Source organism: Solea senegalensis, linkage group LG20 (genome assembly GCF_019176455.1).
Source record: "Solea senegalensis isolate Sse05_10M linkage group LG20, IFAPA_SoseM_1, whole genome shotgun sequence".
Taxonomy (NCBI): Eukaryota; Metazoa; Chordata; class Actinopteri; order Pleuronectiformes; family Soleidae; genus Solea; species Solea senegalensis.
In genome coordinates, this window is record NC_058039.1 from 6,499,892 (window position 1) to 6,524,036 (window position 24,145).

Here is a 24,145-nt window from a genome sequence, read left to right on the forward strand (position 1 = left end):
TACCACCTAAATGTTTTCATTAATCACTGGCCATCTTGTGTTGTTTTTTTATATATATATATGTGTGTATTTTGCAGGGTCCATCAAAGATAGACTGCAAGTCTGACACAAAGCCAGACACAAAAGCAGCAGCCGCCACATCTGAGAGACCTCTTAACCTTCACCGACCTCCACCAGACAGTAAAACGCATTCCTCTGGGAAGAAAGCAGCAACTCCACAACTCAATCCCCGGACATCCTCACCTTCTCCACCACTACCTGCATCAAAAGAACCCAGCTTTGACAGTGTTAAAACACATCAATACACCTACAGCACTGAAAGTCAAAGAGACAAGGACAAGGCTGTGCAAAACTGGGGAGCACCCACAGTCACTGAGAAGTTAGCACAACTTATAGCGACATGTCCACCATCAAAGACCCCAAAGCCAGCAAAACCCACAAAGATTGACCCCACTCCTCCTCTCCCAAGCTCAGGCTTTATGGCCCCCACAGCTAAGCAGCGAGACAGGGCTATGGCCAATAGGAACACATACTCAAGAATGGTCCACCTTTCTCCGCCACCTCCTGTATCACGACCACCTGGTCGGCCTTATGGTTCTAGGAATAAAGACAGTGTTATGGAAAATTTACCCGGCTTGACACCACTGAGGAAGGAGGACACAGATGGGGCTGGGAAAGCAAGTAGCAGCATCAATATGAATAGCAGTAACAGCAGTAGTCGCAGCAGCAGCCCAGCACTCAATTATGGCAGTAACCACCTGTCACCCATGTCGAAGGATAGCAACAACGAAAACAACATCAGCAGCATTTCTAAGCCACAGTCGCGTCCTTCTCACTGCCAACCTCAAACCACGTCCTTGCCATCTTGTCCAATAACATCCTCCAACATCAGCTCAGCTGAGCAGAGGACAGTGAGTGCAGTGAGTCACCTGGGTTCCCCTGTTCCGTCACAAGGACACCATGCACGTGAGAGTCCCACCCTGGCAGAAGAAAGCAGTGCAAGTGATAGGGAGCAGGACAGGGACAGTCCCAGAGACTTAACAAAAGGCCCTCCACCAACAGGAACAGGAAACCCTGAAGGGAAAGACAAGGGGACTAATACTAAGTCATTGCGAGTTGAGAGGGGAAAGAGCTCAAGTCCAAACAAGTGCAGTCCAAACTGGGAGAGTAACAGATATGTTAGAACTATCAGTCCCCCTGAGTCTCTTAGACAAAGGGCACCTTCCCCACCAGAGCCAGATGGTGAAGAAAGTGGCTCACAGACGCCCCTCAGAGATGACTCTCCAGATTCATCCCTAGACTCTCCTTCAGAGCAGGACAGCAAACCCCTTAAAAAACGCAGGGGGAGGAAACCCCACTGGACACGTTTTTTGAACAAAACACAGAGTCAGAGAACATGCCAGGATAGTCCTTTTGACCAGGTCACAACAACTATGTCTTTATCTTCAAGCTCTGAAACACAGTTGCCACCAGTTAAAAGACCAGTGGGACGGCCTCCCAACCCAAATAAGGTCAAACCAAATCCTGTGCCACAAACTCCAGTGTCACAGCTTTTCCCATCACAACCTAAGAAAAGGGGAAGGCCAAAGTCCAAAATGCCACGTCTTGACGCTCCAGGCCATGGGCACCCTCCTAACAAGCTGGCCCCTTCCAAGGTCTTTTCATCATTACTAAAGTCTAAAGAAGAGCAGGACCCACCTGTTCTTCACCCAGAGGTAGATTTCAACCCTCCTAAACCTATGCCTAGAAAACGTGGACGTCCCAAGCGCCTTCCCCCTACCTTACCCCAGGAGGGTCAACCTCCTACATTGGCTCCAGAGGCTGGAGATATGGGAGACAAACGTTTCCACAATAAGGGAAATGGGCAGCTTATTATGAAAACCATCATAGGTAAGATCAATAAGATGAAAAGTATGAAACGGAAACGCATTCTCAGTCAAATTCTTTTAGGCCCACGACCAGAGGACACCCCCAAACTTGCTACTAGTGGGATGGCTGGCCCTGTGGAATCAAGCACTCCATCGTTGTCCTCCCTGGCGGCTTCTTTTGGGGGGAAGCTTGGGCCACAAATAAATGTTAGTAAAAAGGGCACAATATATATGGGTAAAAGGAGAGGCCGTAAACCAAAAGCAGTGGGTAATTCCATGGCGTCAACACCACCACCAGAACCCTTTCTTTCCCCCAACACCACTTCCCCTCTTCATCACCATCAACAGTCCCAGCAACAGCTCCATCTCTCCTCTTCAGAAGTGTTTCCCTCGCCCTCCCTTTCTCAGTCTAGTGGAGGCCACAGTCCCATCAGTGATGCCAGCTTTGTTGAGCCTGGCTCAGTGCACTTTGCAAATCATACTCACTATTCTAACTCCCATAATAGCCACAACACATTCTCTTTCCCTCCCCCAACTTTTTCAGCCCCTAATTCTCGCAATACAGGACTGGGCTCTTCATCATCTATGGTTACAGCAGCTTCCCAGAAAAAGTCTTCTTGTCGTGGATACCATCATCACCACCAACATTACAGGCAGCACTACCATTATCATAAGCTTTCCCCTCCCCGGCCACTTCATCCCACCTCCCCTGCCCCCCTCAGTGAGCTCAAAGAAGCCACTCCGTCACCAGTCAGTGAGTCACACAGTGAGGAGACAGTGCCCAGTGACAGTGGTATAGGAACAGATAATAACAGCACTTCTGACCGTGGTGAGAAAGCTGGAGGGGCTGGTGGCCTGGGTGGAATTGGGATGCCACCTGGGATGGGCAGTGGATTATTAATGTCTGGTGTCATTGGTTCAGCAATGGGTCCAGGGGTAGGTCTTAATTCTAGAGGCAGGCGGCGACACTCTGCTGTGCTTATGGAACATCCCTCTCCCTCGCCATCACCTCATGGGACAAGGTCACCACCTGATCCCCGGAGACCTCATCCGGCAGCCCCTGCCTCCTCCTTAATGGGACATAAGGAGAAACATAAGCACAAGTGTAAACGCCGCAGTCATGGATGTCCTGGCTATGATAAGTTAAAGAGACAGAAAAGGAAACGCAAGAAGAAGTACCTGCAACTACGCTCCCGCCGGCATGACCCAGACTTTCTTGTTGAGCTGGATGACATTGTTTTGAGATTGAGTGAAATACGGATAGCACACCGTACTACAGGGCATCGGCTCAGTAGTGGAATAGGCATAGGTGCTGGAACGAGTAGAGTCCCAGGGGTAGGGAGCAGGGCCAATGCTGGCATAGGAGGCACAGGTGGCCCTCCTCCACATCATTATGTCCACAGGGACCTCCTGCCTACAATCTTTAGAGTTAACTTTGGCAGCTACTACTCCCATCCCGCATACTCCTGTGACCCTTTGCACTATGTTCGTAAACCAGACATGAAGAAGAAACGGGGACGGCCTCCAAAACTGAGAGAGTCCATGTCTGAGGTTCCCTTTGTACCTGGACTTGGTTTCCCACTGTCCAGTGGAGGATTTTACCATCCCTCGTACACCGTTCCTTATTCCTCCGGTCCCCTTGGTTTAGGTTATTATAGAGGCTATCCTACAGCCAGTGCTCTCTATCCCCACCCACACCACCAGTCACAGCACACAGCCCCATCACATCATTCTCACCACTCACCGTCTTTCCCCCCTCCTCCTCCCACATCTTACATGCATCATCACCACCCTTCACATCTTTTGCTGAACCCCTCGAAATTTCACAAGAAGAAACATAAGCTACTTCGGCAGGATTTCCTTGGGGGAGGAAGGTCCCCCGTCCTGTACCCACCCATGTCCTCTGAGCTATCCTTCAACTGGCATCATAAACACAAACACAGACACAAACACAGGGAGCGCTGTGCTGAGGAGGACAGGGAGGAAGGAGCAAGAAGTGGATCAGGGAGCCGGTCTAATGCAGGGATATCCGACAATGGAGCTTCAGGAAAAGGAGAGAGGGTTAACAGTTTGGGAATGGCTGAGTCTTTACAGAGATGCCGCTATGGACGAGACCCCCCCAGCACCAGTGCCAGCAAGCAAACTGGTGCCACGTCTGCTAACTCCCCTTCTTCCTCCTCAACCTCATCTGCAGAGAGGTACAAGCGGAAAGAGAGCTCACTGTCCTGTCTAGGACCCTCCAGGCTTACAGTGGGTAGCAGCTCAAAAGGCCACCACCCAGTAGAGTCCTGGTTCAGGATGGGCAACTCTGAGGCAGACTACTCTAAGCTTTCACGGAGTCATGTAATGCCTGGCCAGGGTCCCTTCTCAGATGGACGGGCCGAAGACCCAGCCGACTGCTCAGACAGTGAGGAGGAGGATGAGCCTCTCACGCCCACAGAGGATGCACAACCTGGAGCCCATGATTCTCCAAACCTTACAAATCTCTTTGCCTCTGCTCTCACCCGCACTACGCTGAAGGGGGGAAAGAACAGAAAGACTGACCTAGTACCAGAGAGCTCCAGCTTTTCCCGTGGGGACCGACCAATTGGTAAAGACCACTCAACATCAGCAGAGAGGAGAGAGTTGGGTAAGTCCCATTTTGTTTAGTTAATTAACACAGTTATTTGTATAAATAAGTTTTAACAGTGAGCAGTCATCGATAAACCAATTCATTGTTAACAGCATTTGCAGAGCTGTTTTAAAATTATGAAAACCTTCATCAACCAAAGTATAGAACAGCAGTATGGAATTATTTGCATTTATTTTTTATTATTTTATACAACAAATTGATAATTGTATCATTAATGCTGCTTTAAAAGCATCTGAACTTGAGTTATTCAGTGGAGGAAACTCCATTGACCCAAATTAAATCTCACATTATGAATGTCAGTTTTACATTAAAGTAATTTTTGAAAGGTAGTTCAGATGTATTTGTATCAATAATTCTGTGGTTGAACATGACTGGTTGATGTCTGATGAGCTTAATGGCACTATTAAATTAAAATATTATTGCTGTCAAAACAAAACAATGCATTTACAAATGCACTGATAATATGGCTTATTCGGTTTTCATTATTTTATTATTTGCTCACATGTCAAGGTATGTACAGCTGCATATATGATCTATACTGGGTATTTTCTATAAGTGAGATGACTGGCACTGCATGGAGTCAACAAGAGAGGTGTATCCACTTAGGACAGTCTTGTTCTGAACTTTGATTTGGCACGCACTTGTTTACGCTTGTGAAACAAAACTCGTTTCCCATTCTTTGTGAAAATAGTTTGTTGTTCGGCCAAAGGTTTTTGGCCTCTTGTTGGTATGAGCAGTTGTCATGGTCATTGTTGCTGCCCATCTCACAACACCACTCACTCATCAAGCTAAACTAATTGACAAATCGTCATTTAGTATTAGAAGGGGTGGGCACCTCTGAGTTTGTTTGATTATTGAAACCTTTGGTGAACTAAATGAACAGGGACTGGGAGCTAATGTTAGCTTGCGAGCAATGCATTGGAAACCCCCTGACTTAAATCCACCACTGATTCGAGGAATATGCATTAGAGCAATAACTCTTGCCCATCAGATGGCACAACAAGAGAACTATCAAATCTTGCTTGATGTTGTTGCAGTGAATCTTAATGTCATCAGAAAATCCTTCACAGTGTTGAGAAATAGAGTAGAGTTAACCACTGAAACCATCAATACCTCAGTTGTGGTTCGAACAACACTGGAAAATTATCAGATCTGGCTATGTAGCCATAGTGGCTTTTCACCATTTGAACATAGAAAGTAGTAAGTGGTATTGTGGAAAAAAAAGTCTCTTTGAACAACACTGTGACATCCCCTGTGCATACACTATTTGACATTTGGTAGCTCTTACTAGTGGTTACAGGCCTTGCAAAAAAGAAAAGAAAGACAAACATACATAGTGACTAAGGAAGGCCACAGTAGGCCACAGCTGATATAGCATTTCTGCCAGAGCTCATCTTACTGCAGGGGTGGAGTGTTTTGTTAACATGCTATATTTAGTAGACATTTACCTAAAAGGTCCACAATGTGAGGGCTTGCTCTACCCTTAAGTATAACCAGCACCTAGGTTGAGCTGGTGTCGCTGTACCTCAATGGTTTTGCCATCAGCTGCACATATGCACTAAAACGTATATGTTTTGTATGTATGAGCATTGTACAGGCTTTCAAGAGTGTCACTTTATGTTTATGTGCATGCCATTAAGGGAGATGGGAAGCAGTAAGATGCCAAATGAGGCAGTTTAAAGGAAGACAGTGTAATCCTGGATTAGAGTGGTCACCCAGCAGTCACATGCATAAAAATGGAGTCGGCTAAATGTGGGATGGGATACAGGGCATGTGGGTAATGTTTGGAGGTAAATGGGTGCATATGAAAGCAGAGGACGAACAGGGACTACCAGGGAGGTCAAGGATAAGATTTAGCATAAAGAGATGGTTTAAATAGGTAATTTCTAAGTCAACAAAAGAAAAACTATGTACATACAATACAACAACATACATAAGTACAACAAAGAATGTTTTTTTTAAGACCAGGCGGAGGAGGAAGTAGGACGAAGGTCAGGATGATCAGACGCAGGAGAACAATTTTAATGATGGAATCTTGCCATCATTAAAATTGTTCTCTAGTGTCTGATCAACGACAACCATAATAGAGCAACGACAACCATAATAGATAGAAAATGGAAAGGGAACAATGGAAAACAATGATGAATTATTAGTTTCATAATAATGTAAATGAAGGAAAAATGAAATCTGAGATGTTTGAGAATTAAATGGTATGAAGGAACAGCTTAGACAAATTAAATAGATGCTCCAAGTATGACTATAATGATATTTTGTTGATTGTGATGAAAAATATATCTTACTGTTGACCCGAGGCAGCTTGGTTGAGACATAGTCATGGGACAGAATTACAGTTTTCTGAGTGCATATGGTCTCAGCAGTTGCTATGTAACTATGTATTAATTTGTTGTGTCTCTGTCCAGGGTCATCAAGTATTAAGTCAAGAGGTGTTGCCCTCCCGACCCCTGAAGCATCGGAGGGATCCCTGCACCACCGGCAGCAGCACCATCACCAGCCTTCTCTCTTTCACTCCCATGGCTCTGCCTCCTCATCCTGCCTCTCTCCCTCTCAGGACTGTTGCCTGGATGCCTCCCTGCCCCACCACTCCCATCGGGCACAGCCATCCAAACACAGCCTGCACCACGTCAACAAAATCTTACGTGCCAAGAAACTGCAGAGACAGGCCCGTACAGGAAACAATGTGGTGAAGAAGAGGGGCCCCGGGCGTCCCAGGAAACACCCCTTACCCTCTCCACCGCCATCACCACCCCCTGTTGTTGAGTTGAATCCGACCTGGCACAAGGACAGAGGGGTGGAGCGGCCTGCAGGGGTCATGGGGTGGGAGGGGGATACTGTGACAGATGCTATCGAGTCAGTTGTCCAGGGACAGCATAGAAAAGGACAGAAGAGGAAGCACTGGGAGAGAGATGGCGATGAGGAAGAGGAGGAAGAAGAAGTAGGAGAAGAGGACAGGGATGTAGAGGAGCCTGTGGAGCAACTGCCAGAAAGAGAGGAGAACCTGGGGAACCTGGTGGCAAGGTCCAGAACTGGCACAGGGAGAAGCTGGCTTACTCAGGAGGAGCTCCAGCACTTTCGCGGGTAAGCAAATCATCACTGTTGCATGATAACCTTTATAGCCCACAATTGTCAGCTGTGGGATACAAGCAATGATTCACAGTAAGAGCTAATGTTAGGATTCAGTGTTGTATACATAGGAACTTTTATTAAATCCAAACATCACTAGAAACCAAGACATGTTTCTATTTTTAGCTCAATGGAAAGCAAGCCAGATGGCCACTGCTCCCCAGAACGCCCAAGCACTGTCTCCAGGGAACAAGCTCCACCCATTCCCATAACCAGCCAACGGGAGAAAAGAGCAGCCAGGCCCCCAAAAAAGAAGTTCCAGAAGGCGGGGCTATACTCAGATGTGTACAAGACTGAAGAGTGAGTGCCAAAAATATCTGAAAACGGCAATCTGTGATTCTTGTTTTGATTTAGACACAAACACATCATACACATTTTGTCTCGAAGGCTCACGTTTTACTCTTTCTTCTCACCATGTAGTCCCAGGAGTCAGCTTCTTCAGCTAAAGAAAGAGAAGCTGGAATACATACCAGGGGAACACGATTATGGATTGTTTCCAGCTCCTATACATGTTGGTGAGTGTCATACTGTGTAAACATTATTTGCACGACATGTAATGACTATCATTTATACACCAGTCTTTTTTTTCAGTCAGCTGAATAAACTTTTGAGTAAAACCAGGAAATATCTTTTTACTAGTTGATTAGATTTGATTAGATTAGACTTTATTGATCCCACACTGGGGAAATTCACATGTTGCTGCAGTTTAAGGACAGAGAATAAAATAGAACACAATAGGATGAATTAAAACAAATTTGTAGTGTAAAGTATTAAATAAGATGTACAAAAGTAAAAAGACAGGAATAATCAACCAATAAACATTTATTTATTTTATTGGTTTACTTTATTTTCAGCCATGATAAGTTGACAACATTTTTGTCATAAGGCCAAACGTCTTATTTACATACACACTGTGGAGTCAAAAATAACTTTTTTCTTTGTTTTACAGGGAAGTACCTGAGAATGAAGCGCATTGATTTCCAGTTGCCTTACGACATCTTATGGCTTTGGAAACATGATCAGGTGAGTAATTGCAATGAGCAATAAATGGTTTGAGGATTTAAGCATAAAAAAGACTGATAGGGAGTTTAAATAGTTATTTTTTTTCTGTTATCAAGCCATTTTGTATTCACTCATCTGTTATTGTGTTTCAGCTTCACAAGAGGCCCGATGTCCCCCTTTATAAAAAGATCAGATCAAGTGAGTATCTGACTTTGATCTAATAATCTTGCCAATACTGTATATGTAGCTGGTAGTCTGATTATTTAAGTTGGCAAAAAAGTGAGTATGTTAATATATGAGACACAGGGATGTTTGCTTCACTGGTTGCCATGGTTGCTTTTACTGTTATTCATGTAATTAGTTACTAGGGCTGTCACTTTTGATTCAAAATTCAATATTACTTGAAATCTGGGGTCTAAGGTTCACGTTTGAGCTGTAAAGACCTGTTTGAAATTCATGCTGCGATATTGTCGGTCATTTGAAGTAGTACCCTTTAGGATCCAGCAGAGAGCTCTCCTAAAGGTTTCCGATCATAAGACAGTGTCTGTGCACAAGAGGTACCTGTTCAAACCGAGTGACTCTGGCAAAGGCAGCTTCAGCAGCGACAGCAAGCCTACAGGAAGGAGATTTCTCTCTCTGCAGACAGCAAGCTGAGTCTGGGGTGCAGCAAGTAACCACAGATATCTAAAAGCTGGCTCATAAATATCTGTGCCAGGGGACATCTGTGCACTCTGGGCGCATGTTCTCCTCCATGGATAAAATTGTAAATACAAAGAGAGCCACACTCAAACCTGATCAGGTTGACAGACTTGTGTTTTTAGCAAATAATACCAGAAATTGAGTCAGGCCATGACTATTGATTCTATGTTTTAACATAAAACCAATGTAACGTTTTTTTGTAAAAGAAAAGAAAAAAAGTTGTTGGCGCTTCCTGCTGTTGTCAGTGATTTCATGTTCAGGTAGTGTTTATTCCATCCTACTCTGTCACTGGGTCTTAAAATGTGACACAACTATCCCCTGTTTGTATTGCAGATGTCTATGTGGATGTGAAGCCTCTCTCTGGTTATGAAACAACGACATGCAGCTGCAGACCCTCTGAGTGCTCACCTGAAAAGGGCTGTCTCGATGAATGCCTGAACAGGTAAGGACGCATTATTGCCCATTGTTTCAGAAAACCACCACTCCGATTCAGTCTTATTTATTTTTGATATAATGCTGCTGGAAAGTTGTTTGGTCATCAAAAAAGCACATGGATTTGGAGGGGTTTAAATTGTGTCACAAAAAAGTTTGAAATTTATTTAACTGGCTTTTTTCCAGGATGAGCTATGCTGAGTGCTCTCCCAGTACCTGTCCATGTGCTGATAAGTGTGACAACCAACATATCCAGAGACATGAGTGGGTGCAGTGTCTGGAGCGATTCCGTACTGAGGGTAAAGGCTGGGGAATCCGCACCAAGGAAACTCTCCGCTCTGGACAGTTTATCATCGAATACCTGGGAGAGGTTGTAAGCGAGCAGGAGTTCAGGTGAGATATAAGATTCCGGTTGAATGGTTGATGAGGATGTCAACATATCATCACGCACAAACCTGTTTATTAATCTTCCACTACTTTCTTCCTACTTCAATTTAGGAGCCGTATGATGGAGCAATACTTCGCCCACAGTGGCCAGTATTGTCTGAACTTGGATAGTGGCATGGTTATTGACAGCTATCGAATGGGCAATGAAGCACGCTTCATAAACCACAGCTGTGAACCCAACTGTGAAATGCAGAAGTGGTGGGTATCATTTCAGCAAGTGTGCTTGTTACATGTTGATAATTGTCTAGCTTTGATTTCAAATGAAAACATATGTGCAATATGTACTGTAAATACAAAAATAGTAATTTCATTAAAAGTTCTCTAAGAATAGGTTTTAGCATTTAAGGAATGGTAGGTAGATCAGTGCTCAGAGTAAGGTAAAGACACAGAAAGCTGTGATTCTTCCTGGATTGTTGTGAGATGAGAGAGGAAGAAGCTTGACTGGAGAAAGATCCAGCTTGATCATTCTCTATTTTGTTTTTTTAAAGCTTCTGTCGCTTAAGATTAACGGAGTGGAAAATAAACTAGCCCATTACGCTAATAGTTTCACTTAATTGCTTTCTGTTTGTGCTTGATGATTTGGATGAGATGGGTTATTTCTTACTCTATGTGTATGAGGTAAATGGAGTTGAAAGTATCACAACAGACCGGAAGGATATTCACTATTGGAATAATATTTTTGCGGAATGGTCCATATTGAATCCAAGTAGGCCATCCATGATTTTCTCATCGTAGCAGAAATAATGTTAAGAAGATTTTTGCTAAACCACTTTATCCTTGGATACAGTTAAGTAGTCACAGTGGATGCTAGGAAATATCTTGTCTTAGTTGTGGTGTCTGACACTCACACACACGCACACGCACACACACAAAATAAGGGACACATGCAGCAGGTGCACTTAATTGTAAATGAAAAAGCATTGCCAGAAAACCCTAACTTTATTAATAAGGTTTTGAGATTACCTAAATCACAATGCCCATGCTCAGAAACCTAAATGGTCTTGCACATGCCAATTCACTAGTTTCCTGGTGGATTGCTCTCACAGCATGGCTAAATCCATGGCAATCAGAGACTTGGCCAAAGACTAGGCATCTCTGTGCCTGAATTTACCATGTGAAAACTCCCTGGTTTCTCATGTGTATGGGGGGGGGTCTGCACCTTGTTTCCCTGCAGAGGATTTGATTATGGACTGCTAAAGACCAACCTTGAGTGAGTTAGCTATCAAACTGTATCCTCTGCCCTCTAGCATAGACCAGCTCATAATCTAGGGCACTAGTATGTGCATGTGTATGGGTGTTTATAATGTACAGTGGCTGGGCTGAAAAACTCCACAAGGACGGAGGAGATTTTCAGCACAAAGCCTGACGAGTCATCCATCTTGTAATAGAAGAGAGATTACATGCAGTCGGGCCTTAGATACAGCTGTAGTGCCTGAAGACAACGCGCTGAACCAGCTTTTTATCCCTATAGAAAGAATTGGCTGCCATAGAGTAGTGCACTTTATTCTTAGAAGAATGGAGAAAAACCCAGAGCCCTACTTTGTTTAGAAAGGAGAAAAAGAGATTACAACATGTTGATTGCCAATTCGAGCAAACTAAATCAGGACAGTCCATTCCTCCTCTTTCTAACAGCAATATTTAAACATGAAGTTTTACTTAATGAAATGTATGTAATTAACATGTGCTCTTTTTCATGCAAGGCTCTTCGGTCTCTTTTAAGATACAGGCACCGGCAGTGAATCACTTCTTATCCCAAGCAGTTGAAATGTAATCTTCACAGAGCTTTTGAGCTCTCAGTTGATCATTGTCAACATCTTTCACTGTTGACCTGTAACGGACACACTTGGCTGAGCTAGAATGCATGCTGGTTGCATAATAAACTGAACCTGTGAGGTGTAGTGATTCCATGTTGACTGGAAACATTTCCTGTTATAATACATAAAAAAAATCCATGTTACTGTTACTCTGGCTTTAACCAAAGCATATTTCTGAGTGACATCACTATCCCCATAAAATATGGGCAATGAATGCCCAGAAATTATGATAGAGCCCGCCACTTCTGGACAGATCAAATAACACACTGGTCCAGAAGAGGGATTACATCAAAATGTCTTTCTAAATATTTTGCTTTCTTTTAATGACTGTGTCACGTAAGCTAGCTTTCACTGATCCTGTTTTTTGTTTTTTTTGGACTCCTCTTAGGTCGGTTAATGGGGTGTACAGAATTGGCCTCTTTGCTCTCAAGGACATCAACAGTGGCATTGAGCTCACCTATGACTACAACTTCCATTCCTTCAACACAGAGGAGCAGGTGATGCATGTCATTTTAATGTCTTTGTTGAATAACTAATTTGTTCAGACCTGCTTCTGCTTTAACAAAGCCATTTTCTCGCTACATGCAACTCATCGCTTTCCATTGTACTTTTTTCCTGCCTTTTAGCAAGTGTGCAAGTGTGGCTCAGAGAGCTGCCGGGGCATCATCGGAGGTAAAAGCCAGCGTATTAACGGCCTGCCTGCAAAGACTGGAGGGACTCGCCGACTGGGTCGACTTAAGGAGAAGAGGAAGTCCAAACACCAGCTCAAAAAAAGAGTGCGTAAAGAATGTTAATATTAAACTGAGAACCTGTGTTTTGTAATTAAGATTGTGTAGACTGTGTAAAAGAAAAACAATCCCTCTGGAGAAAATACACTTGAGAAAAAGAGAGGTTAATGGTTTGACGTAAAAGTGTTTAGATACTGTTACATAAAAAAAGTCAACATAGCTCCTTTTTATCAATTTGCTGTGTCCAAGCCTGGCAATCAGGTGCAGTGTCTATGTAGGCCATGAATAAGTCTGTGTCTCAGAGGTACTTCAGTGGGCCCATGGCACCTAAAAAATGTAACTCAGACACCTCAGGGTTTACTTTTGAAATAGGGCTGAATTTCATGACCTAAAATGTACTTTATGGTCTATTTTAAATACAGGCACTCAATAAAACACATGGTGGAGTAGGAAGGAAGTTGTAAAAGAAAACAGGAGTAACATATTTTTATATTTATAAGTGAAGATTGTTTCAATAAAACCATTTTTTTATTTTCAGGAGGAAGAGTCGAGTGACAGCAACAAGTTTTACCCTCATCTCATGAAGCCCATGTCCAACAGAGAAAGGTAAACACACGCAAACTGACACAAAAGAGAAATAAATATTCGGATCATGTTACATCTGTGTTATAAATGTATTACTTAGTGGAATTGTGCAGATTATGATTATGATTATAATATGACCGTAATAAGATTTCATGGCTTTATATAAAGAATTTGATCTTGTTAAGATAAATCAAGTGACAAACATCTTGTCAAACATACACTTTGACTTGTTGGTTTGCTTTCGATGTCAGTATTTCCTTTAATATAATGGTTGTATGTAGCGTAAAGCAAGCTGTATTTGCTAAATTAAGTGGACAGGAAACGTGAACAGATGTTGACACACTTTTACTCACAGTCACGCTTCGTCACGCTCCTGTCTTCTCTTCTTCAACCACCAGGAACTTTGTGCTGAAGCACCGAGTGTTTCTCCTGAGGAACTGGGAGAAGATGAGGGAAAAACAGGAGCTCCTGAAGAGAGAGGGCGAGCGAGAGAGGGACACAAGTAACCTGTCTATATACACACGCTGGGGAGGAGTCATCCGCGACGATGGCAACATTAAGTCAGGTGAGTGTCCGAGTTCAAAGGTGTGAGCCGTATGTGACAGGGATTTGAGAAAGCAAGGAAACATGACAGCATGTGAAAAAACACCAAAAACATTTTAGTTGCTGACTAAAAAAAAATGAATGGAGACAAAAAAGAACAGCTGCACATGTTTTTATTGTTGTTTCATTGTGGCCATTCAAGCTAAACATCTTCGAGGCATTACACTGATGCTGCTCTCAGGGCGGGTCGGTCTTGCCAACACTGGAACCGTGCCACTGCAAGGCTTGTGTAGCTAACTACAATACAAAGCCAAGCCTTGCAAAAAGTATACGTTTTATTGAAAAGATTGAAAGCACTGGAATTACATAAGAACAAACTGATAAGACAAAAACTGTTCAAAATGACCCTCCTCTTTTAAAATGCTATTGGTTTAATTGGTTTAAATATAGTAGATTAAAGTTCTCTTACTTCTTACTACTGTACTTTTTTACATGAAAACTTTTGGGAAGCAACTGGACAGCAGAAAAATGGGGCCTCTCTTAAAGTGTGGTTTGGTGCATAGATGACTGGGGAGTATAATTTGACCTGAAACAAAATGTCTTGTTTTGTTTTTTGCTTTAATCCCTGATAATATCTGAAAGGACTTACAATTATGTAGAAAGCTGATGTGCAAAGCTCATCCCTGTTTTCCAGATGTGTTCCTGACGCAGTTCTCGGCCCTGCAGACGTCACGGTCAGTGCGTACACGGAGACTTGCCGCCGCAGAGGAAAACACAGAGGTCACACGTACTGCTCGCCTTGCACACATCTTCAAAGAGATCTGCGATATGATCACTAGTTACAAGGGTTAGTTTCTTTATGGTGAAATGTACATTGTCGACATACTATACACTGCATTTAATGATTGTAAAACCGACGACATGTATGTTATTCATTTGCCTTACCTCAGATTCAGCCGGTCAGACTCTTGCTGCTCCACTGGTGAACCTTCCCTCTCGGAAGAGGTAAGAAAGCAAACCAGCATGACGATAGTTCATTCATAATGTTTTACTCTTTTCCAGACCAGTGTTATCAGGTATATCAGTGTACGGCACCCACATAGTGTAACAGTTTATCAGTTTTGAGCCATGACAGTCTGTGCTTTGATTCTTCTCCACTGTTGATGTAATCACTCCTGTGCCAAAACAATAACACACTCACGTTTGGAAAAAAGATTTTTTTTTGTCACTGGGCTGCTGTTATCATAAGTAGAAATGATTGCAAGTTTTTCTATTGTTTTTTTGGTGTGCCATCAGGAACAGCCAGTACTATGAGAAGGTGTCCGACCCTCTGGACCTGAGCACCATTGAAAAGCAAATCCTCACAGGCCACTACAAGACTGTTGAAGCGTTTGACACTGACATGCTCAAGGTTTTCCGCAATGCTGAGGTAGGCAGATGGTTTTACCATTACCAGTCCCATGCACATACAATAAGCACTACAAAAAGCATTTGCTTACATAGTTAATAGTAATTTTATTTCTCCTACTTAGTTGTCTCATTTGCTGTTCTCTTTCTGCATCTTTGTGACCTCATTATGATTACACACTGCGTATGATTACACACACAGTAAACGGACTCAAGTTGGATTTGCTGCAGCATCTGTTTGACTGGTGATATTAAGCATTGCAAGCATCATTTTGATTGTTTGTATGTATCACAGTAGAACAACACAGTTTCAGAGACGGGCCACACGGTTGGTGTAGTGGTTAGGAATCTTGCCTTTGCAGCGAGAAGACCTGGGTTCAAACCCCGGTTGGAACAAGGGCCTTTCTGCATGTTTGCATGTTCTCCCTGTGTGAGAGTGAATAGTTGTCTCTGTGTGTATCCCTGCAATGTCTGATGAACTGTCCAGGTGTGTACTTATGTCAGCTGAGATTGGCATCAAAAACGGTAGAAAATGGATGGATGAAGGTTCAGAGACCAGATCTTCTATCACACATTAAAACCTCCCTCCCTAATAGGCTATAACCACACAACTCCTAATCTGCTGTGGAAGCATTGTAGATCGTTTTGATTTGCGTCTGTATAGCATAGCACTTGAAACAAGTGCCACTTGAAACCTCTCAGGGGTGCTTACTTTTCCAGTCAGAGAAGTTTGAAGTGCATGTCTGAATTAGATTGACCCCCTGGTCCCAAGGCCCTTTTTTGTCAGGCTGAAGAAACGTATGAGTGGAATGTAGTTTATTGTTGGATTGAGAGCTGTGGGGTGTTGCCTTGTCGGTAAAATTTTGGCAGCTGCAGCAAGGTAATGCATCATTTTGAGCCAACGACCTTTGTGCTGCAGCAAATTGTCCGTAGCTTTGCAGACGGATCACCCTAAAATCTTGTTTGAGTGGTTGAATAATGAGAGTAAAATACTGGGGTCAAATGTGCATTTGTCTGCCTCCTTAAATGATTTATGTCATGTCTTTATGCTGTCCTGTTGTCCTTGTGCCATGCGTCAGAACACACTGTCAGTAACAAATCTACAAAGACGATTTCCTGAAAATGTATTGTATTCGGCAAACAGCGGAATGCAGCTGCATTTACTGTCTTGTTTTCCCACCAGAAATATTACGGCAGGAAGTCCTCAGTAGGCAGGGACGTGTGTCGGTTACGGAAAGCTTACTACAGCGCTCGTCATGAAGCCGCCGTCCAGATTGATGAGATTGTGGGTGAGACTGCCAGCGAGGCCGACAGTTCGGATTCACTGGAGCGGGATCATGGCCACCACGGAGGAGGGCTGGGGTCTCACGACAAGGACGATGACATCATACGTTGCATCTGTGGAATGTACAAGGACGAAGGCCTCATGATCCAGTGCGAGAAGTGCATGGTAAGACTGGGTGTCCAAAGAAATCGGTGAAAAATCTATATTTCACTTGAATTTACCATCATAGACTAAGTGAGAGGTTCCACCTGTTTTAATGAATGTGCTACTCTTGAGTCCCAACTACTTTGTACTTTGTCAAGGAGATTTTCCGCAGGAGTGCGCAGTCAGTCCATGGTTACAAAGAGTGTATATATTCAAATGTGTTTGTCCTATCTGTCCTGTTATACAGGATTTGTGACGGTTGCCATTCTGTTCTGTTATACAGGTTATACAAGATAGATAGGTACAGGATATCTACCCTGTTATAAAGGATAGATACAGATGTTTACACTTTTAAGAATGATAATAACAGTTGGGGAGTCATCGAGCCGACCATATGTTTTATAACATAATCCATTTTTGTCACTGTAGGTTTGGCAACACTTTGACTGTATGCGGTTGGAGTCTGAGGTGGAGCACTACCTGTGCGAGCAGTGTGACCCTCGGCCGATAGACAGAGTACGTTTATCCTGTCAAAAACAGCTGTGAGGCTGAAATGTATCTTTTCCATTTCTGGATGTGTCAAAAACTAATCTCACTCAAATGTTACTATAGGAAGTTCCCATGGTACCCCAGCCCAGCTATGCCCAGGCTGGATCTATCTACTACATCTGCCTCCTGAGAGACGACCTGCTGCTCCATCAAGGTACAGAGGAAACAGAAACCAGTGATCATGAGTTTACTAATGTTTAGAAAAACTTGCTCTCCACTTATATAGCTGTTATAAAGTCATTAAAACCGTGCATTTGACTCCCAGTGGTTTTAAAATGTCATCACATCTTGACAAAACCTGTGACCAACAGAGATGGTGAATGTGTTCAATGGTGAAAAAGACTTGAAACCCTAAGCCAGAGACAAAATTCTACCCTGTTTTCTTTTTCATGAAAAAGCAATCATTGTGAAATATTATACTCCATCTCTCAAGTGACTTTGGTGTAGAGCAGTCAGTTTCATGTGAATTTTATTATTGCAGACATTGCGCAAATCAGTGTGTTGTTTGCAGGTGATTGTGTGTACCTGATGAGAGACAGCAGACGCTCACCTGAGGGCCAGCCCGTCAGACAGTCGTACCGTCTCCTGTCCCATGTAAACCGAGACAAACTTGACATCTTCCGAATAGAGAAACTCTGGAAAAATGAAAAGTAAGTAATTATATACTGAACATTTTAGGCAGTAAATAAAGTTCTAGTCTATTGCTGCAACCAACAGTTATTTTATTTAACGATTCATCTTATTTTTTTGGTCTATAAAATATCAAAAATGTTGATTGGTGTTTCCCCAAACCTTGAAATGATGATGTTCTCCACAAACAAAAAATTATTCTGTGCTATAAATCGATTAATTGTTGCAGCTCCTATTCTAGTTGCAATTATTGTTGTAATTGTTGTGTCAAAGTGTGTAATACGCTGCTCCTGTCTACTCTTACTCTAAAGGGGTGAGAGGTTTGCCTTTGGCCACCACTACTTCCGTCCTCACGAGACACATCATTCTCCATCACGCCGTTTCTACCAGAACGAGTTGTTCCGCATGCCGCTCTATGAGATCATCCCACTGGAGGCAGTGGTGGGAACCTGCTGTGTCCTTGATCTCTACACTTACTGCAAGGGTGAGGAAAAACACACATACCCACATGTGGCGCTTCTCCATGATACAGTTCCAGCACTACTTGGCTCTTTTCTACTCGACTCTACTTTGGTTTGGTGTCAGGCACGTCGCATTCCATTACTTCATAGTACCTCCTCAACGTGGGCGGGGTCATCGTAGCACAGCTATGCGAAACTGCCACGACATAAACAAACACAGTAATTATTTTCGGTGAGCTGAATCTTTAGAATCCATAAATTTAAAACATTTGTTCAGTACTTCCTGCATGACTGGAGTGCAGACTCCGTCTGACAGTCGCTGAACTGAAATACAGCCTAATGGGTTATGATACACCAGACTCTTCTGTTAAATATTGAGATATCCTTGCTAATTGTTAGAGATTAACGCATGTTTCGGGATTTTTACGTCTCTTTAACTGATCTATAGTTCAGCATTGTTAGGTTTGACCCTTGTGTCGGACGTTGCGCCCATGACTCTTCCAGTGACAACGCTCTCTGACCAATCAGTGGCTGGCAGTTTTTCCACGTCACATTTTAGTATCGTCTCAGCTCGCTTGGAACCTCGTCAGAGCAGGTACCAAAAAAAGCACCAGGTACTATCACTAATGGAAAAGCAAAAGAAAAGCAGTTGAGCCATGTCGAGCTGCGTAGTGCTGGAACTTTACATTAGATTAGATTGAATCACATCTTGGATTTTTTTTTCCCGCCCTTTCAATTGAGTAATTATTTCAATGACTGCTCCTGATGTTTCCACGATGCTTGATTAAAGCTTGTTACTGGCTTACTGTGAGACTGTGTAATAATTAATAACAAACTGTGCTGATAAATGAAGATTAACAACCCCCTAATGGTTTAGCTATCAGCCTCAACTGGCTTTAAATGACACCGGCGTGTGCTCTCTATTTTTTGACAATATAAACTGTTGTAGTTCTTGGCTAATACAAAATGCTTGTCATCATACAGGGCGGCCAAAGGGTGTGAAAGAACAGGACGTGTACATCTGTGATTACCGCTTGGACAAGTCGGCTCACCTTTTCTACAAGATCCATCGTAACCGCTACCCAGTCTGCACCAAGCCATATGCCTTTAACCATTTCCCCAAGCGGCTCACACCCAAAAGAGACTTCTCGGTGAGCGTAATGGGGGGTCCTGACGGGGTTGGGGCTGCTGTGTTGTCACCTGCTGCTGATTTTCTAAACATTGAGAAATATTTGCAGTGTAAAGGGAACATATAACAGCATCCTTTGTTGCTCACAGTCGGTATGGTGTGAGAAAAATGTTATTTATTGTTGTAGTCCCACTAAAACTGCACTTTTAAAATACATACATGTACATGTAGATAGTTAGTGAAGTTAGTTAGTTACACTGAGATAAGGCTGTTGGGAGCCTAACCGCATACATTTAATTGGACCCAAACAAGAAGCTGGTACACAGAAGAAGAAGACGAGAGTAAGAAAAGCTAATCCAGACTGGTGCATTTGTGGGCTGAGGAGGTGTCCGCCTAGTACTGACAAGCTGAAAGCAGGCACATCCCCATTTAGCATAGAGAAGTCAGTCACACTTCATTCAATGAATCCATTCCCTGCCAAAGCTTCTACACTGGGATATGGACAAAATTCCATTTAAATGGCATAGTCCAAGTAACTGTGCATGGAAACATACTGAGTGTTGAAGCCGCCTGCGGTGAAGAAGGGGTTAAAACACATTGACGCATTGATTTATTTCTTCCCTCTCAAACCGCATCTCAAATCTAAAACCCAATTTAGCTCTCCAAAACCAAGAAAAGTAATAAAACCCACATATGATTTTGACACTTTTGCAGCCTCATTACGTTCCTGACAATTACAAGAGGAACGGAGGCCGCTCGGCCTGGAAGAGCGAACGACCAAAGGGAGCCGGGGGCTGCGAGGACGACGGCTCTTCCTGCGACAGAGGTGACGACTTCCCACCTGAGGCAGAAGAAGGCAGAGGAGTTGAGGACGACATGGACGTGGCTCCACAGGATCCTGAACTTCTTTCGGCGAATCCCAAAACAGCGGAGCGGGAAGGGAACGGAGATGAGGATGAAGATGAGGAGGAGGAGGAAGGGCAAGAGGCTGAGGAACGCAAGGAGCTGGAAGACATTTCCACTGAGAGGATCGGGGAGATGCTTGAACTCCCGTCATCCTCGGCGTCCTCGCCGTCACACCACCCAGCGCTGGGCAGGAGGGAGGCCCAGAGGGAACGTCTTAACAAAATCCTGCTCGATCTGCTGCACAGAACTCCCAACAAGAATGGTGAGGGACCGGGAACAAAGCAGGGGGGTAGGTCAACAAATAAATGAGGGTTTAAGTTTCAGATTCCTGTGACACATCATATTTTATTTTACATTTTTTACTGATTTTCTGAAAGGGTACAATTGATGTTGGTGTAGGAAACACAATCTACAGCTTAGATGTGACCCTGCTTTTTAGTCTGTGTTCATCTGTATCATCCAAAAACCTTTCATCATCATCTCTGATCTCAGTGTTGACAGAAAAAGTCCTGTATTGCGCTGTTTTAAATATAGAAGTCATCAATGAATTGATCTCACTAAGGCACCGAGGGCTGTTTTCCCTCATAAGAACAGGGTCTCTTTTTCAAGGTGTCATATCAGTAGTAATTAATTTGGTGTCTTGACAGCAGTGCCTGTGTGCATGAAGCAACCACAATGTTTTCTGGCATTTTTGTTATTTTGGAAAGTTGAGAGGTTGAAAAAAAAGCATAAAACTTGGAAGCTCATGTCTTACAAAAGGAAAGACAAGAATTTGCTGATCAGCCTGCGCAGAATGACATCTCAGCAATTCTGCTTAAAGTTAGAAAGGTGGTTTCTTGGAGACACTTGTCTTGGCTTCATGTTAGGAAGTTACTGTTGCTGACATTTTTTAAGCTCTTAAAAGCCTTAAGCATACGTAGCAGTAGAGACACCTTTACCTTTGCTGTTGCTTTGATATAATATTCTGTGTCAGCTGTTCTTACCCGATCCCTAATTCCCTCTCTCTCTTTCCCCCTCTCTCTCTCTCTCTTTCTCTGTTGTTCCAACAGCCATAGATGCCACTTATCTCCTGGAGGAGGGTGCAGGGCGGCGGCTACGGCGACGGACTCTTGGTTTCGGTGATTTTGTGGGGAGGAAATAACATTGCTTAACATGTGCCTGTCAAGCACACTGTTTTTCACTTTGTGAGCAAGTGTGGAAAAAGGAGAGGAAAAAGAGCACTGTTGGTGATCTGACCATTAAGGACCACGGTGCGTCCCCGAGGGCCTCTTCCCATTTACCTCTTCCAAGACTGTCGTCTCAACTCTGAGACGGTGGAGGGGGTTAGGAACCGCTGACTCTGAGGCAATTTCAGCTTTCCAAAAGTTCTCAAGGAGCACGAAGAGAGAGGGGACCCAGACTTATTGCTTATTTAAGGAGTTTGATGCAAAACCTGTTTTTCTTTTTCTTTTTTTTTCATTAAAATAGGAGAAATAACCCATGCACTTAAATCCATTGAACATGACAAACATGGGGAGATGAATTCCACTAGCGAGCATCAGAAATGACACAAGTGGTACTGAACAGGAGTGGATAGAGCGATGGATGGGTTAGTCCTTTACTTCAGTGAGGGTGTGCATGCTGGATACTGAGGTCTCCTTGTGGGATCTTGCTGCAATGACAAAAAAAAGTAAGAGACGAGAGAAGATCAGCATCAGGACTGTTGGGGGGGAGGGGGGCATAGTAGAAATGTAAGTTGAGCGGTGTGCTCAGATGCTGCTCATGAGAAAGAGAACAAGGGTGGCGAACTGCACTTTTGGTACCATGCATATTGTGAAGCTCCGTGTAATGTATCTATAATGAAAACACACTAACACTCACAGTATTGGATGATGCAGTCTGGAAAAAAAGCGAGTTAAAAAGTCTATTATCTTTACCCTGTTATACTGTAATTACTCATTTAGGAACAGAAGAGGCTGGGGGTGCATTTATTAACGGGCGGGGGAGGTAAGGTTGAGTGTGCGCTTTAGTCGGTCAAAGTGTCTTGTTGAGGTTTAGATTTTTTTAATTTCTCGTGAGGCAGTCAGCTTCGCCCCCGTTTTTTTTCGTTTTTTTTTTTTGAAGTAACATGATTCACCAGCTCAACTAAAAAAGGCGCGCGCGGGGGGACACTGGCTTTAACAGTAACGCCTTACACAGCTGTGCTCCCTGCCCGCCTTGTGTGCAAAAGTGTGCGTGCACACTTATCGTGTGTCTGTACTCTGCCAGATTTCTTGAAAATATACCTTTTTAAGAAAAAAGTAAAAAAAAAAAATGGAAAAAAAAAAATTTAAGGGCTTGATGGCAATTAACAGTTTTAAGAAAACTATGGAAAACAATACTTAACATGAAATGTATCGTGATGGTCATATTTTCTTATATCCTGTGAGATGGGTGGGGCAGTGTATACTGGATATTGGGAGGGGACTGGATGGGAATAAGGATCCGTTTTTGTCTTTAAACTATGTTCCTGGTTGCCATGGAGAATGTTTAAAAGGAAACTGTGATATTTGATGAGATTTCTTCTTCTTCCCCCCCAAAATGCCTCTGCTAAAAAGGGACAGCCTGCGATATCCCTGTGTGATAAACTGACAGAGACGTGACAAGACTGAGACACTGACAGAGGGAGGGAGAGAGGGGAACGGGAAGCTGTACAGTGCCAAGTTATGTAAATATATACACTTTACATTGAGGAGTGTCTCCAAAAGCAATATCTTGACAAAGGATTTTGTTTATTATTGTACTGTACAGGACTCAGCCCTAAATGTATTATGATTATTATAATAACGATAATATTATAATTTCTTCCGTTTGTATTACTATAATGAAGACACTTAAGCTTGGAGGAAAATGATTTTTTTTTTTTTAAATGTCCAGAAAATCTCACAGTAACTGTCCTGAAGACATGAAAACTAAAACAGTTTTAGTTGCCTATAAATTAAATTCATCTATGTACTGCATGAGCGAGAAGAATGTCAAACGGACACAGAAGAAGGCATTGGGACATGACAGTGACTCAGCGATGACACTTTTGTCATTGAATATTGTTAATAATATTACTTTTGAGGAGAAATGTACTCCTTGTTTTTTGCTGCAAAGTGTTGAACACTAAAAAAACAAATCAACATAAAAATGTTAATGATATTTTTAAAAGTGACGGACACAAGAGTACCGCTGTCGGCTCAATATCATATTGTTTTTTGTTTTTCTCCTTTCAAATAGGAAACGGTTCCGTTTTGTGATAGCAGTCATTGTATGATGCTTGTACTTGTATTTGTGTGTTTTGTGTGATTTGTTTAGTCCTTTTTAGACAATCACAAAATAAGATGCAAGCATTGTAAATGGCAGACTGGCGGACATTTTGTGATGTGTACAGTTTGTCAAAAAAAAATTCTTCCACTCGTTAAAAGTTTGTAATTATGATTCTTAAGTCATGAACAACGCTGTTGGTTTTTACTTTTTGTTTTATATTTGTTTTTGTTTTGTTTGTTTTTTAATAAAAAGCACTACATTATTGTGAATACACATTGTGCTTTCCATACTTGGGTCTCACATAGGAAATGAATGGAGAGTGCAGTTGAACAACGATGACATTACAGAAATGCTGAGGTACTTTGAGACTTAACTCCACAGACAATCCGGATTATCCCTTTGGGATGGTTGTGTGTATTTTATGCGCTGTGTTCATGTGTATGGCATGGATTTTGGCAAGATTGTGTAATTTT

At 42.9% G+C, this 24,145-nt stretch overlaps 1 protein-coding gene across 4 annotated transcripts in view; it reads left to right on the forward strand.

Moving 5' to 3' along the window:
* Window positions 1-23,945, forward strand: part of ash1l (ash1 (absent, small, or homeotic)-like (Drosophila)) — a 29,469-nt gene extending 5,524 nt beyond the window's left edge. For 3 of the 4 annotated variants that reach the window (XM_044053335.1, XM_044053337.1, XM_044053336.1), the window contains 24 exons: window positions 78-4,497; window positions 6,921-7,596; window positions 7,768-7,941; window positions 8,062-8,156; window positions 8,591-8,664; window positions 8,796-8,841; window positions 9,676-9,784; window positions 9,961-10,167; window positions 10,273-10,419; window positions 12,424-12,532; window positions 12,662-12,811; window positions 13,302-13,369; window positions 13,747-13,913; window positions 14,586-14,738; window positions 14,842-14,896; window positions 15,188-15,320; window positions 16,482-16,748; window positions 17,157-17,243; window positions 17,340-17,430; window positions 17,788-17,926; window positions 18,218-18,390; window positions 19,352-19,518; window positions 20,211-20,691; window positions 21,452-23,945. In XM_044053335.1, coding sequence (XP_043909270.1) covers window positions 78-4,497; window positions 6,921-7,596; window positions 7,768-7,941; window positions 8,062-8,156; window positions 8,591-8,664; window positions 8,796-8,841; window positions 9,676-9,784; window positions 9,961-10,167; window positions 10,273-10,419; window positions 12,424-12,532; window positions 12,662-12,811; window positions 13,302-13,369; window positions 13,747-13,913; window positions 14,586-14,738; window positions 14,842-14,896; window positions 15,188-15,320; window positions 16,482-16,748; window positions 17,157-17,243; window positions 17,340-17,430; window positions 17,788-17,926; window positions 18,218-18,390; window positions 19,352-19,518; window positions 20,211-20,691; window positions 21,452-21,543 — 8,280 coding nt within the window. In that variant the 3' untranslated portion in view covers window positions 21,544-23,945. The remainder of the gene's footprint in view (window positions 1-77; window positions 4,498-6,920; window positions 7,597-7,767; window positions 7,942-8,061; window positions 8,157-8,590; window positions 8,665-8,795; window positions 8,842-9,675; window positions 9,785-9,960; window positions 10,168-10,272; window positions 10,420-12,423; window positions 12,533-12,661; window positions 12,812-13,301; window positions 13,370-13,746; window positions 13,914-14,585; window positions 14,739-14,841; window positions 14,897-15,187; window positions 15,321-16,481; window positions 16,749-17,156; window positions 17,244-17,339; window positions 17,431-17,787; window positions 17,927-18,217; window positions 18,391-19,351; window positions 19,519-20,210; window positions 20,692-21,451) is intronic. The other variant, XM_044053338.1, reaches the window with a different exon arrangement.
* The last annotated feature ends 200 nt before the right edge of the window (window positions 23,946-24,145 follow it).